General features: G+C 50.7%; 2 protein-coding genes across 2 annotated transcripts in view; one reads left to right on the forward strand and one right to left on the reverse strand.

Annotated features, from left to right (window-relative positions):
• The window catches only part of EPOR (erythropoietin receptor), a 21,870-nt gene extending 17,878 nt beyond the window's left edge, over positions 1-3,992 (forward strand). The window contains exon 2 of the mRNA XM_048487529.1: positions 2,825-3,992. Within this exon, the coding sequence (XP_048343486.1) occupies positions 2,825-3,376 (552 nt within the window). The 3' untranslated portion in view covers positions 3,377-3,992. The remainder of the gene's footprint in view (positions 1-2,824) is intronic.
• A 9,331-nt stretch (positions 3,993-13,323) lies between these two features.
• SWSAP1 (SWIM-type zinc finger 7 associated protein 1) lies at positions 13,324-15,699 on the reverse strand. The gene is made up of 2 exons (XM_048487171.1): positions 15,476-15,699; positions 13,324-14,270 (listed from the first exon to the last, which is right to left on the reverse strand). The coding sequence occupies exons 1-2, from the start codon at positions 15,641-15,643 to the stop codon at positions 13,707-13,709; spliced, it is 732 nt and encodes a 243-aa protein (XP_048343128.1). The 5' UTR covers positions 15,644-15,699; the 3' UTR covers positions 13,324-13,706.
• Between the last annotated feature and the right edge of the window lie 314 nt (positions 15,700-16,013).

The raw sequence follows: 16,013 nt of genomic DNA on the forward strand, positions 1-16,013 counted from the left end.
AATTTCAGACTCATACATCATCATCCTCCACCCAATCTACTTCCTACACTTAGCCCCAAATACATCAATATGAAGTAGCCGAGTTTAGCATAGCCACAGCTCTAGAGTAGAAGCTGTCTCTACAGCCTCTTTGTCCTAGTTCTGAGGGGCCAGCCTGTATCACCTGCCAGATGGTAGCAGTTTAAAAAGAGAGTGTGCTGGATAGAGACGCGGGGTCCCTTAGAATATTTTTTTGGGGCTTTTATTTAGACTTCGGTAGTGCATTATAGATTTCTTTCCAAGGAGGGGAGAGGGCAGCCGATAATCCCCTTTGTGCAGTATTGATCACCCTTTGAGCGCCTTCTTCCCTATTCCCGCCCATACTGTGGCAACTGGAGAAAGTCCAAGGCTACACAGATGCAGTAGAGTTAGGACACTCTCCTATAGCACAGCGGTAAAAGGGACACCAAGAAGTTTTCCATCTAGTTGTTGCTTCCTTAAAAGTCTCAGAAAGTACCAGTCTTTGCTGGGCTTTCTTTAACCACCGCCTTGGTAGTCTGTACTCCCCAGGTCAAATCCTCTTTGAAATCATAACAGCCCAGGAATTTAAAACTAGCCACCACGGCCCACCTCCATTCTTGATCTCCATTTATAGTCCAAAGGGCTGAATTTCTGAGTCTATTCCTTCTATAGTCCACTTATGAGCTCCCTTTCGTCTTGTTGAGTGTTAGCAGAACCAGGTTATTTTCCCTGCACCATGAGAGCAGTCGGTCCACTTCATTCCGGATAGGCAGACTCATCCCCTCCAGAGATACAGAGCCCCACCACCGCCAAGCTGTTGTCATCAGCAAATTTGCATAATGGTGTTACTATGATAGACAGGAGTACAATCATTATGTATAAGAGGGTGAACAGTAAAGGGCTCAACACACAGCCCTGTGGCGTTCCCATATTTAGAGTAAGAACTGAGGAAACCCGGCATTTCCCAGCTCCTAACCCTCTGGGAACGATCCAGACAAGAAGTCCCCTAATCCACAAACAGATTGAATGTAGAGGAGTCCAAGATCCACCAAAGTTTTGTCACCAGTCTTTGTGGCGCAGATTGTATTAAATAAGCGTGAACTAAAGAGTCCGCAAAGAGCGATTCGCACATAATTCCCCTGCTGTCTTCCAAGATGCGCTCAAAGCTGCTGTGGAGTGCCACGTAATGGCCGCAATGGCGTGCCCTCCATCAGAGATCTATTAGTCCTCCGGATATGCGAATCCGGATGTTTTATCAAAGGTATCTGGAAGGCAAGAACTAATATGCCTATGGACCAGTTTTTCAAAACACTTCATGATGATGGGGGTGAGTGCCACTGGTCTATAATCCTGACTTGCAATAATAGTCAACATTTTTCAGTCTAAAACCAAAATAAAAAGGCAAGCCCTAGCCTCCCCCACCCTCTTGAAAGACAGCTGCCATTCAAACCCCCTCAAAAGCCTTGGCAAACTGGAAGGTCTTGCAGTGCCTCCTGAAGATCTCCAAGGAAGGGTCCCCTCCCCTCTTCAGGGAGCCCCCCACCCACCCAGAGAAAGAACCACAATGGAACAGGTCGATGCTGGACAGGTCACCCGGAGTGGTGGGACAGCCAGCAGATGGCTGCCTGGTAGCCGTGGTTGACATGCAGGGACCCATGGGAAGGCCAGGACAGAGAAAGGACTGACCCTATATCAGCAGAGTTTAAAGCGGAGCTACTCTGGTAAGATGAGAAGGTTTATAGTCTTCTTGCACTCACTGCAGCCTCCTACCACACTTGGAAAAGAATACTCTCCACGCAATATGTTCTTTTCATAGGAAGGTTTTACTTTAGCAGTTGCAAGGTTACACAAGTCTATGCTCTACAAGACTATAAAGCTAAACAGAACTCTTCAGCAAGAACACAGTGAACACACACTGAACTTAGACTCAACTCAGACTTAACTCAGATTCAGAACTTAGCATACACAATGCTCTGCCTTCTATACATCCAACTGGATACTTCCCCCCCCCTCGCCCCGGCAACAGCCTCTCATTGGTCTAGAGTCACAGTTGAACTCACCAATCATATTAAAGGTTAACTATAGCTTCTTGTCCCTAAACTGACTGTCTCCGGCCTCTTTGTTGGGCAAACTTCTGCTGACTAGAAGATGAACCTTTTGTGAACCTTTCTTTTTTATATTATGACACCCTAAACCAGTGGTGGGATCCAAAAAATTTAGTAACAGATTCCCATGGTGGTGGGATTCAAACTGTGGCGTAGCGCCAATGGGGCTGGGTGAGGCACAACGGGGGCTTGGCCAGGCATTCCAGGGGCGGGGTATTCCTGGGCAGGGCTGTGGCAAGGACGCAGCCGCTGCGCCAGTCCTTGGGCGGCAAACGAATGCACGCAGGCACAGGCTGCCAAGCATGCCGGTGCACCTCCTGCTAGACTGCTTCAAGTTCTGCCCGCTGCTGCTGAGAGGAGGGGCGTAACTAAGGCAAAAATCACGTGGCAAAATCACCAATTAGTAACCCCCTCTCGGCACACACAAATAATTAGTAACCTACTCTCGGGAACCTGTGAGAACCTGCTGGATCCCACCTCTGCCCTAAACCACAATGGGATGTCAGCCATCACCCCTGAATTTTAAAGGGGTCGTTAGTACCTCATTCCCTCTGCAGAGATAAAAGCTTCTTTAGCACCAGAATGCCTGGAAACAGACATGCCCATATGGGGCTCAGGTGGGGAAAGATCAGGAGAGGATCCAGCCAGGGAACAGAGTGGGCGGTGGTGGGAGGAGGCCAGCTCTGAGATGCCTCTCTGACCCTGCCTTCCCCTTGTAGCTATGGCTGGGGCACCAGAGCATTTACCTGAGGTGGAGCCAGAACCCCCACTGCCTGGAAGAGCAGCCATTCTTGGTGGAGATCCTCTCCGACTGTGACCGGGGTAAGGTGGACTGTCCTCCTCCTCTACCCCCCAAGACCCGAGGCCTGGTGGAGCTCCCATGTTCTCCAGACGCGTCTCAAGAGGATTACCTGGTACTGGACGACGACTTGGTGCCCTCCAGCCCCAGAGAGGGTCATTCTCTGCTTTCCGTGGACGGTGCCACGGGTGAGAGTGCAGGGGATGTAGCAGCAGAGACCCGGGAGCCGAGCCAGGCTTCTTCGAGCTTCGAGTACACAGTGCTTGACCCCAGCTCGGAGCGCCTCACCCCTTGGGACCGTCAGGCAGAGCCCCAGCTCAAGAGCACCTACCGGATGGTGTCTGACTCTGGCATCTCCGCTGACTACAGCCCTGTGGGCTCCAATGTCGGCCAGGCGAGCTTGTACACCAACCTCTGCGAAGGGGGAATACAGCCGCCTCCCTTCCTGCCCAGCTACATTGTATGCTCATAGCCACGGCAGACGCTGGGCCTTGACCCAGAAGAACGGGGGGTATCAAGAACCTGACTCTGCTTTTCCTGGTTTCGATGAAGTTCTAGAGGAAGACAGCGAAGACGTGCAACTTCCACAGCTGTGACTGTTCCCAGCTCCTTCCTGCAGGGAGGAAAGCGTGAAGGGAACGGTGTCGTGACTATACAGAGACTTTGGAGGCGTTCCTCATATTGTTTTCTCGAATGGTCAAAATCTCGAGGAAGTTCTTTGTGAAGCTGAGGGGGGGCGGGTGGGGGAGGGGTTGGCAGGCTTGGGGTTCTTCCGTCTGCCTGAACGGAGTGCAAAGGGCAATACCACCCAACAGCCCGCCTACCCCTCACGCCCTGACTTCCGAGCCTGCCAGGAGCTCACCACTTTTCCCCTTCCAGTCCACCTTCTTGGACCACAGGGCGCATTTCCATAGTTTGTTCTCTGAACAAAAGCAGCCTGCATAAGAAGGGAATCCTTCGACTGAAGAGTCCTAGCTTCTTAGGAAGTCAGGTTCAGGGGTTACAGCCAGTGGTGGGATTCAAATAATTTAACTACCTGTTCTGGTGGTGGGATTCAAATAATTTAACTGGTTGTCGAAGGCTTTCACGGCCGGAATCACTGGGGTGCTGTGTGGTTTCCGGGCTGTACGGCCGTGTTCTAGCAGCATTCTCTCCTGACGTTTTGCCTGCATCTGTGGCTGGCATCTTCAGAGGATCTGATAGTAGGAATGGAAAGCAAGTGGAGTATATATACTGTGAGGTCAAAAGGTGAGGCCCTCTGAATAGAGTAGCCTGGTATGTGAGTCACAAAGAAGTCTGTAGCCTGGGAGTAACAATGAAGATAGCAAGGTCAATAGGTGAATGGATCTAAATAGAAGTATCCTGGTCTTTGTTTCCTTTGATTGAGGTGAAACGTCAGGAGAGAATGCTGCTAGAACACGGCCATACAGCCCAGAAACCACACAGCACCCCAATTTAACTGGTTGTTTACAAGCACCATTTTAACCACCAGTTCTGCTGAAGTGGTGCAAACCGGCTGAATCCCACCACTGGTTACAGCCCGAAGATTCTCTGGGGCCCAGGAGTCTCCATTCAAGAAGTAATCAGCGCTTCAGCCTTGGAAAACAGGGATAAAAATGCTGACTGAAATGTTACGTGGGTGTCTTTCCATCGGGGCTTGAATAAACACACAGCCTCGAGAAAAGCCGCAGGAACACAATGCTTAAAGGACGCAATGGTTGTTCCCTGGCCTAGGAGGGGGGAGAATTTGGAGTGGGTGGAAATCGTATGTGGGTCATGTGGAGGATTACTGTTACTTTCCACTGAGAGATGATGGTCATATTCTCTTGAGAATGAATACTGGGCAAGATTGTGGTCTTTCCTCTGTCTGGACTCTTTCTTGTGGTGGCATCAGAGATGCTTCAATACTCCTCATGGGGAGACTCACATAGCAGCCTTGCATAGATCCACAGTTTTAGCTTTAAAAGGGGCTTGGACAGATTTATGGAGGAGAAGTCGATTTATGGCTACCAATCTTGATCCTCCTTGATCTGAGATTGCAAATGCCTTTACAGACCAGGTGATCGGGAGCAACAGCCGCAGAAGGCCCTTGCTTTCACATCCTGCCTGTGAGCTCCCAAAGGCACCTGGTGGGCCACTGCGAGTAGCAGAGAGCTGGACTAGATGGACTCTGGTCTGATCCATCTGGCTTGTTCTTATGTTCTTATAGATACATATCAGAATTCACTTCAGACTGTACATTTTAAAGATATTATTTTGAAATGTAAATAAAAGCGAGGAGAGATTTTGCTTCTACTTGGATTTGCTTCCCAGCTGTGTCGGGTTGGGGAGGGCCTGGATCCCAACTTCCCTCTTACACGCGAAAAGGATCTGGGAATCTCAGTAGACCACAAACTGAACACAAGGCAGCTGTGTGATGCGGCTGCCAAGAAAGCCAACATGATTTTGGGCTGCATCAATAGGAGCATCCTGTCAAGATCGAGGGATGTAATTGTGCCTCTCTATTCTGCATCGGTTAGACCTCACCTGGAATATTGTGGACACTTCTGGGCACCACAATTCAAGAAGGATATTGACAACCTGGAACAGGTGCAGAGGAGGGTGACCAAAATGGTCAAAGGTCTGGAACCCATGCCCTGGGTTGAAGGCTTAGGGAGCTGGGGATGTTTGGTTTGGTGAAGAGAAGGTTAAAAGGTGACATGTTTAGATATTTGAAGGGATGTCATGTTGGGGAGGGAGCAAGCTTGTTTTCTGCTGCTCCAGAGACAAGGACCAGGAGTAATGGGTTCAAGGCAAAGGAAAGGAGATTCCACCAAAACATCAGGAAAAACTTCCTTACAGTAAGGGCTGTTGGACAGTGGAATGCACTACCTTGGAGGGTGATGGAGTCTCGTTCTTTGGAGGTTTTTAAACAGAGGCTGGATGGCCATCTGTCAGTAGCGCTTTTAATTGTATGTTCCTGCATTAGACTTGATGGCCCTTGAGGTCTCTTCCAACCGTATGATTCTTCCCCACAGCTTGTGGCCAAGCCCCCCCCCCCCCAATCTTGCTCATCTAAAGGAGGCAGGATGATGCCTTTGCCCTGATCCACAATGCTCCAGGAAGCCCCCAGAGCAGCTGCCCGGCCTCAGAATCAGATTGAGACATGGAGAACATGCCCCCCGCTCCTGCAGCCCCATGGCTGGTTGGTTATGCATTCTTGAGATAAAGGGCCCTGCACACATTCAGAAGAATTTGCTGTTTTTTACACATTCAGAACCTGGAAATGTATTGTTTGAAATGTTTTTGACCTGCATTTGGCTCCCCCATTTCCCCGGTCCCCGTGCTGGCCCACAACTGGCAATAGCTTGAGGTCTCAGAAAAGGAGGGGCCATCAAACTTTTTCCAATCCCCTGCCGGAGAGATCCACAAAGACCTTTTGTGTGTCATCATGGCGCCTTGTGCTCCACGTGGGGCCAGGAGTTCCCCTGGAATTACAGTTGATCTTTGGACACACAGGCCAGTGGCCCTGGAGAAAGTGGCTGTTGTGGAGGGATTCCACAGATTCCAGGTGGAATCCTGATGGGATTTGGCAAGTGCCAGTCACACAATCCAGTAATTGTTGCATGCTAATTAGCTAGTGAGGTCAGAAGTCAGTGACCAGGTAATTGATACCTATTGGTTGGGTGGGCTACATGCAGGTCTGCACGTAGGCTTTAGCTATATCTTCCTTGTGTTGCACTCTGCACGTGGTCAGTTCAGTCTATCCATAGCTTAGTAGCCATGTCATAGTCTAAGCAGCAAGCTGGCTGTTGGTGCTAGCTAGTAAGAAAGATGTTTATTGTTTTTCTTCCAAGTTTCCGTTCCCTGTAGCAAGTAAACTTTATTTCAGTAAAGCAACTGGTCTCTGCCTCATTATTGCATTAACTCTGCAAATTAAGTATTTTTCCACACGACAAATCCTTCCCGAATTCATGCCCCACCCCCACCCCCCACACACAAACAAGGGCTGCCTCCAGATCGCCCTGGATTTTTCTAGCCCAGACTTGGCAACCCTACTCATAGCCCTGTCCCCCTCACCCCTTTGTAGAAAGCAGGCCAGCCAAAGGGCACAGAAGACTTCAGGGCTGGTTTCTTTGGGGTCTGGCCAGAGCTCAGGAACACAATGTTCCTTCTCACCCGCTCCCCACACAGCAGGTCCACCCCCTGCCTTGAGTCCAAGATAGCGCTTATCAGCCCCATGGCCTGAAACACCTTGAAGTGCTTATCAAGGGCACTGCATGCGGACGCAGCAGAGCCTGCCAGACACTCGCTGGGCTTGGCCCAGATCCAGAGCCTGCAGCTTCAAAACCGGAGCCTCAGAGCCCCCTCCCCATTCGTGAGACTGTTTTTGGCATCTCTCCCCCGCCCCTCCAGAGAAGCATTCCATTTCCTGGTAACACTTCCAACATAACAGCTTACAGGAAAGGCTCCGGGGCCCAAGGCCTTTCACATCAGGATGAAGCCGGCCCATTTTGCCACAGCCAGTTCTGACTTAGGATCCAGCCTGCTTTTGGGGAAGAGGGCGGGCCTCAGGTCCCAAGAAGAAGGAGGAGGAGGAGGAGGAGGAGGAGGAGTTTGGATTTATATCCCCCCTTTCTCTCTTGCAGGAGACTCAAAGGGGCTGACAATCTCCTTGCCCTTCCCCCCTCACAACAAACACCCTGTGAGGTAGGTGGGGCTGAGAGAGCTCCGAGAAGCTGTGACTAGCCCAAGGTCACCCAGCTGGCGTGTGTGGGAGTGTACAGGCTAATCTGAATTCCCCAGATCAGCCTCCACAGCTCAGGCGGCAGAGCTGGGAATCAAACCTGGTTCCTCCTTAGATACATGAGCTCTTAACCTCCTACGCCACTGCTGCTCCTAGAGTGGTAGAATGTTAGAGCGGTAGAGTGTTCCGGTCACGCGTGGGGAAGCAGCAGCCGCGACTCCCTCCCTCCCAAGACCAACCACCTGCTCTTTGACTCACTTGCTTACTTAATTTTTGCCCCATCAAAGCAGCTGACATCATCCCTGTGAGGTAGGTGAGGCCAAGAGTGTGTGACTGGTTCAAGCAAGCTTCCAGGGCAGAGGGGGGATTGGAACCTGGGTCTTCCAGATCCAAGTCCAATACTCTAACCACTGCACACACTGCCACACCCATTGGAACAGTTTTTGGGGAGATTGCAGAAAGTGAAGAGAGGGCTGAGATCTCTCTCTTTCACGGACAAACGGAAGTGGCCCCAAGAGGATTCTGATGACAACCTGGACAATTTTGCCCCACAGATCTCTTGGAAGGTTCTCCCAGTACTTTATGCAGCACCCTCTGAAAGGGCTGAGAGAAATACCGTCAACAAGTAAATCAAATGCCAATATTTCAAACTGCTGGTGTTCGCGAAGCATAACCTAACCTGGGGGTTAGCTAGCCCCTTGTATATTATCAGTGGCGTACCTAGGCAAACTGGACCCCTGGGCAAAACCTGATGCCCCCCCATAGGCGGAGCAGCCTGGCCGCAGCACTCACCCTTCCTGGATGGCCCCAGCAGCCCAAGTTCACCAGAGGCAGAGCTCCCCCGTCCTCCTGCTCTGCCTCTGGTGGCTTGTGGGCCACCGTCTGCAGTGGGCGGGGCTTACGAATCAGGCGCCCCCACATGACTAAAAATGTCTGCACCTTGGGCAACTGCCCACTTTGCCCAATGGGCAGTAGGCCTCTGATACTTATATCCATGTAAAGAGAGTTTTTTTGTTTTGAGTTGTTATCATTGCAAGGGCATAAAAATGATTGCTGTAGTAAAAATGTCATTGTGAAGGTAGTAATACCTTTGTGTTTGTTAAGCATTATTTAAGGAAACTGTTTCACAGTGCTTGAGCCTTAAAGGTACAGGATATTCTTTTTGGTGAACCGAACCATGGCAGAGCAAAAGCAAACAGGAGCTTTGGTCCAGGAGGACTGGGTCTCCAATACTGCATAGTCTTTCGGCTGCGTTTCTCATTATGAGTGTGTTCGGGGTAGGGTGAGGTGGGGGAGAATGGGATTTTTTTTAGAGCTGCCCAGTCATTGGGGCTGGTGTCCATAAGATAAAGTGCCAGTTAAGCTCAGATACTGAATGCCAAGCAAAGTCCTCAGCCAGTGAGACAACACAGTGCATTTTGTGACACATCCACGCCCCTGGATCAGTGCTGCAGGGAACATAATGGGCCAAGTTCACTTGTGCCTCAGCCATAGAGACTCAGCTCCCAGTTCCTCAGATAAGGACACCGACTTCTATAAATCTGGAGAAACTAACAGCCTTAAAATGATTAAATGTCAGCAAACTTTGGCCTAACATATTGGTTGCTGGCTTCCACCCAGACAGGAAGTTTGGCATACACATCTTGGGAAAGAGTGGTGTTCACTGGATGGAGTCCTGGGATAGCCACGGGGCTTTTCCAAGTTCCCAGGGCTAAAGAGAACAAGGCTTGTAAGTTTACTACAGATTGGAGCTTTTTCCCAGGATGAGAGCCAGCGTACTGGTTAAGAGCAGGTGGATTCTAATCTGGAGAACCAAGTTTGATTCCCTGCTCTGCCACTTGAGCTGGAGGCTTATCTGATGAACCAGATGTGCTTTTGCACTCCTGCATTCCTGCTGGGTGACCTTGGGCTAGTATATGAGCCAGAAACAATATAGATACCTCAAAAAGAAAACCTCTGTCTGGTTCAAAGAACAGCATGAATACTATAACTTCAATGGAAATAATTAAAGAGTTTGTATAAAAAAAACAAAATAGCAACAATAAATTACACAACGTGGATAACACATTACAAACAGCAAGGGATTCCAAAATATACACTTGGAACTCCAATTCTCTGAAGCTATTTTTTGGATTTTCCCTAAAGCGATATCATTTATATAGAGACTGGGAGTTCTAAGTGTATATTTTGGGATCCCCTTGTTGTTTGTAATGTGTTATCCATGTTGTGTAATTTTCTTTATTGTTGCTATTTTGTTTTTTGATAGACTTTTTAATTATTTCCATTAAAGTTATAGTTTTAATGCTGTTCTTCGAGTCAGAGGTTTTCTTTTTGCAGTGACCGTGGGCTAGTCACAGTTCTCTCAGCCCTGCCTGCTTCACAGGGTGTCGGTTGTGGGGAGAGGAAGGGAAAGGAGCTTGTAGGCCACCTTGAGTCTCCTTACAGGAGAGAAAGGGGTGTGTGTGTGTATAAATCCAAACTCTTCTTCTTCTTCCTAACTTCTCAGTGCACTTTTACAACAGCCAGAGAGTGACCTTCAGAGATTTCCAACCTTGGGATGAATGGTGTGCGTGGAATGTTTCCCCCAAAGAGAATAAACCCTAGGAGGAGTGACGAACCCGGTAGCTGATCATGTCAAAGCTGAAGGAGGCATGAGGGCATGACAAATGTAAAATGTTGTGGTGCGGCAATGACAGGCTCAACGAGGCGGCTACCTAGAACAGACCAATCGAAATCACAGGAACACGTTCCATGATTTCAATCACCAAGGGACTGATTAAAAGCAAAGATTTCTGTTTATTACCTTTTTTTTGTCTTTAAATTGAAGTCTATTGAAATCTATTTGAAGCTGAGAAAATGAAGTGTAAAAAAAAGACACAGTGGGAAGGAGAAATAAACACAAGAATTATTTTTTTAAAAAAGACCCAGCCCAGGGAAGTGGTTGTGGGGAGGGGACTTCTCATTCAGAAGAAATCCACATTTTCCGGGGCATCCAGGTCTCTTTCCTCTACAATTGCCCGTGGGCCTCTTCGAATCATCGTGTTCTGTGGCATGTTCAGGTATCCACCCTGCCCTCTGAAGGTATCGTAGCTCCCCCTGCCAGCAGCCTATGGGGCTGGTGGGTATGGAGGGGCCCCTGCATAGCTCAAGATGGAGGGGGGCTGTCTGTAGGGCATCAAGTTTTGGGGGGGGGTCTCGGGAGGCTAGGGCAGCCCTGGGGCTGGCGGCTCGTTGGGCTTCAGTTCGGGCAGCGTGGGTCTCTTGGCATCCATCAGAAAGTTGCTGAAAAATGCCACCTCTTTCTTCCCTTCCTCGATCTTCTTAGATTTCTGTTTATGTATTATCTGTTTATTATTACTATCTAGATGCTTTCTAAGTAACTTAGTGCGGGAGAGGAGAACAGTAAAGTCCCAGCCTCTGGAATCTCCACTTGAAAGCAGAGCTGAGAGAGCAGAGCTGGAAAAAACCCTGCCCTTTGCCCGCCCTTGGAGAGCTGCCATTCTTTGCCAGCAGCGCTGCTGTGTGCCAGAAGGGCCAATGGGTTACGTCTGCATCACCTTCATGTTAACTGGTTGCTCTGACCTCTGATATAAAACAGACTGGGGGCTTGGCCCAACCTCAGAGGGTGAGCGGTAGGTTGCTTAATATTTAACTTCACACTTTCTGTTTCAGGAAATACTTCTTTTTAGAAAACGTACTGCCCAATATAACCTTTCTGGGACCTGAAGCCACAGCGGGCTTGGGGGGGCCGGAGCAGACTCGAGTCCATGTGAGAGGGGCTGCTTCTATCTAGGCCCCAAGGCTCCCCAAATTTTTGGTTGGGAAAACTGAAAGCCCTCAGGGGGAAAAAAATGTGGGGTGTCCCCCCAGTCCTTTCTGGTTTATTCTCCAGTGGTGGCGAACCTTTGGCACTCCAGATGTTATGGACTACAATTCCCATCAGCCCCTGCCAGCATGGCCAATTGGCAGGGGCTGATGGGAATTGTAGTTCATAACATCTGGAGTGCCAAAGGTTCGCCACCACTGCCTAGGCCTTCACATGCCTGAGATAATTTCCCAGTGGGATTACTTCTCCCTCACGAGCATGAAGGGAGGGGGGGTTGAACTAGCTCCCTACAGCAGTTTGGATTTTATATCCAGCCACCCAAAGTTTGCTGTATGGATTTATATAATTATTTATTTATGTGTGTATTTATATAATTATGTTGTGGTTTTGTCGTGAGCTGCTCTGAGCCCATGCTGGAGATTGATATATAAATCTGTTAATAATAATAATAATGTATTGTCGAAGGCTTTCACGGCCGGAATCACTTGGGCTGTATGGCCGTATTCTAGCAGCATTCTCTCCTGACGTTTCGCCTGCGTCTGTGGCTGGCATCTTCAGAGGATCTGATGTTGGGAAAGCAAGTGGAGTATATATCTGTTGGAGTGTCCAGGGTGGGTGGGGAAACCTTGTCTGTGAGTAACAAAGGCGGCAACCAGGTCAATAGTTGAGGGCATCTGAATAAAAGTATGAGTAACAATGAAGACTATAGCCTGGGAGTAACCCTGTAGATAGCAAGGTCACTGGTGGGAGCATCTGAATAGAAGTATCCTGGCCTTTGTTTCTTTTGTCTATGGTCATCCTGTGTTTGTGGAGCTGGTTTGACACAGTCTTGACCCTAGTATTTTTCAACACTGGCAGCCAAGTTCTGTTCATTTTCATAGTTTCTTCCTTCCTTAGCGCACAGACACGTATCAAAGAACGCGAAAGGCACTGCAGACTATTTCAGCCAGAAAAATCAGCAATAGCAGAACACATGATAAACCAACCTGGACATAGAATATTATTTGAAAAAACAGAAATTCTGGACCACTCTGAAAGCCACTACATCAGACTACACAGAGAAGCAATTGAAATCCATAAGCACATGGACAATTTTAACAGGAAGGAAGAAACTATGAAAATGAACATGAACTTGGCTGCCAGTGTTGAAAAATACTAGGGCTGCCAAGAGACTGTGTCCAAACCAGCTCCACACAAACACAGGATGACCTATAGACAAAAGAAACCAAAGGCCAGGATACTTCTATTCAGATGCTGTTCCCACCAGTGACCTTTGCTATCTATAGGGTTACTCCCAGGCTATGCAGTCTTCATTTGTTACTTCATGCACTTCTATTCAAGATGCCCTCTAACTATTGACCTGGTTTGCCACCTTTGTTTACTCTTCCAGACAAGGTTTCTACCCACCCTGGACACTCCAACAGATATATACTCCACTTGCTTTCCCAACATCAGATCCTCTGAAGATGCCAGCCACAGATGCAGGCGAAACGTCAGGAGAGAATGCTGCTAGAACACGGCCATACAGCCCGGAAACCACACAGCACCCAAATAATAATAATAATAATAATAATAATAATAATAATAATAATAATAATGATGATGATGATGATGATGATGATAATAATAATAATAATAATAATGTCTTGAGCCAGCAGAGCAACTGGGAATGCCTCTGGAAGACCCTCACCCATATCCCCTGGCCCTCTTGCTGAAGAACTGGAAACCAACTAATCCAGGGAAGTCCCTGGAAGGAAGAGGATGTGTGTCAGAGGGGTACCTCCACCGCCCCCCCCAGCCCCAAATGCTGTGCGCCTCCCTTGGAAGTCCCAGTTTACAATTTCCCACTATATAATTGGCTTATGCATTTTGGAGTTAAAACCGCAAGTTGCGGGCTTTATTCTTCTGACATCTTGTTTTTGGCAGAACAGGCCCCGAAGGAACGGCCATTCGAGACGTTTTCCGGCTCCAGCAACCCAGCAATCTCTGCTTTCCAATCTGTAGGGTCAGCGATGCTTCCGAGAAGCCGGAAGATGGCACATCCTCAAACCAGAAGTTGCTACTTCTTCACGAACGCAGCCAACAAGCCCGACCAAAAATGAAAGTCCACCCAAAGCTAGGAGGGGGGAAAAACGGTTAGAATATGGAACACTCATGCAGCGCTTCCCTGTCCATTCAGGGAAGATTTGCAGGTAACAGCTGTTCAGAGGTAGGCAGGAATGGTGAAGAGAAACGTGGCAGCAGTCCAGGCTAAGGCCCCCCCGAGGTCCAGAACAGGGAGTCGGGCACCATGCCGGCAGCGTCCGTGGCAGGTGATCCATGGCTCCCTGTAGCCGAGTCCCTGTCCCTTGGAAGGGGAGAAAACTTCATCTCCTCCTGTGGCTCAAATGTCAGCCGCCATTCCTGATCTTGGGTCCCTGGCTGGGAGAGACAGGCTCTGACCAGCCTGGTGCCTCCCTGGCCGTCAGAACCCCTGCTCTCCGGTGTCTCCAGCCGCAGCCAGCACTGGGCCGGGAAGTAGCGCCGGACGACTGACAACTGCTCGGCTCCGTCTCCACCTTCCCCCAGGAACCTCACGGAAACTATGAGCTGGCAGCCCCCAGGTTCCCCGCCGCACTGCTGGCTGAAATGGTGAGCTGTGTCCAGCAGCAAGGCGGCGAGCTGGGCGGCTAGGTGAGGGCCAGGGCAGCCGGCCAGGTATTCCTCCAAGCTATCCAGCACCATCAGAGAAGGCCTGCCGGGCCACACTTCGTGCAGGGAGGCCAGCAGCTGAAGCAGCTCCCCGAGGGATGCCGGGTACAAGAACTGAATTCTCTAGAGGAAGGAAGAGAAGGAAGGGTGTGAATGAGGTCGGGTGTGTGTGTGTGTGTGTGTGCTCAGCCACTGCTCAGAGGACCAGGCATGCTTGGACACTCAGAGCCAGTAGTGGTGTAGTGGTTAAGAGCAGGTGCACTCTAATCTGGAGAACCGGGTTTGATTCCCCACTCTGCCACTTGAGCTGTCGAGACTTGCCTGGTGAACCAGATTAGCGTGTGCATTCCAACACATGTGCCAGCTGGGTAATCTTGGGGTAGTCACCATTCTTTGGAGCTCCCTCAGCCCCACCCACCTCGCAGGGTGTTTGTGGGGGGGGGGGAAGGGAAAGGAGGTTGTAAGTCCCTTTAAGTCTCCTTACAGGAGAGAAAGGGGAGGGGTATAAATCCAAACTCTTCTTTTTCTCCATGATTGACAGGAAATGCTGCAGACGGCGTGAGGAAGCACTTGGTTCACACGCCATGTTTCTCACGTAGCAATTGGGTCAGGGTGGAAGCTACACCTGTGGGTTGTCATAAGCCAGCTGTGACTGGACAGCACAAAAGGTGGGTGGCTGGGAGATGATTCCCCACAGATTTCTGCAATATCTGATGAAGGTTGGTCTCTCAGGTGCTCCTGGACTCAAATCCAGTGGTGTTTGCAATATTGCCACTGACACCTACCTCACAGGTAGAGCACGGGAGGCTGTGGAAGGTGTGGAGTTTCCTGGCAGAAAAGTTCCAGATGCTCAACAGGAAGAAGAAGAAGAGTTTGGGTTTATACCCCACTTCTCTCAATTGTAAGGAGTGTCCAAGCGGCTTACAAGCGCTTTTCCCTTCCTCTCCTCACGACAGACTCCTTGAAAGGCAGGAGGGGCTGAGAGAGTTCTGAGAGAACCAAGACTGGCCCAAGGTCACCCAGACAGCTTCATGTGGAGGAGTAGGAAAACAAATCCAGTTCCCCAGATCAGAGTCCGCGGCCCTTAACCACTAATCACGCTGGCTCTTCCAAGTAACGGCCGTTTGGGTTTTCAGCCTGGAACTTGGGGGCTGGCTGTTGGAGACTCAAAGCCGCCCCCCCCCCCCATCCCTCTTGTGTCTTTGGGACCCGCAAGAGGACCTCTCTGAGCCCCGCGCCCCTTCTTCTCCTCTTGGCCAAGGACCCCGCCGCCACCCCAGGTCCTCCACCCCACCGCGGCCCTCCTGGCCCTGAAGGGCTGTAGTTACCTGGAGGAGGACTGCGTCGGGGGCGGGGTGGGGCAGGCGATGGAGGGGCCGCGGGGCCAGGAAGAGGACGCGGCCGGGGGGCGCGGCGCGGGCGGCGCGGAAGAGCAGGGCGGAGCGGCCGGAGCCAGGCGGCCCCACCAGCAGCAGCGGCGCCCCCCATCCCGCCATGGCCGGCCGCCCCGGGGAGCCCAGAAGGCGGGACGCCGAGAGCCACGCCTCCTTCCTCCTCGGCGGAGCCTTCCGCTGGAGCGGGGGGCGGGCAAAGGGGCGTGTTAGACCTCCCGCCCGGACGAGCAGCCAGGCTGGTCTTCGCCGCCCGCACGACCGGTTGGACTGGCAGCCTAAGGGCCTCCCTCTCCCCGCCCGCCGCAGAGCCTGTGCAGTGGTGTTGCACGGGGGCTGGGCCTGCCTGGGGCCGTGCGGCTGGGCGGGTGCCAGGCCCCCGGGAGAACCGACCGCTGCAGCTCGGAGAGGGCGGCCCCATCGATGCGACTTCTCCCGCGCCGGTTCCCTCCCGGTCGGAGACGGCAGCCAGCCC

This window comes from Sphaerodactylus townsendi, linkage group LG03, assembly GCF_021028975.2.
Source record: "Sphaerodactylus townsendi isolate TG3544 linkage group LG03, MPM_Stown_v2.3, whole genome shotgun sequence".
Lineage (NCBI taxonomy): Eukaryota > Metazoa > Chordata > Lepidosauria > Squamata > Sphaerodactylidae > Sphaerodactylus > Sphaerodactylus townsendi.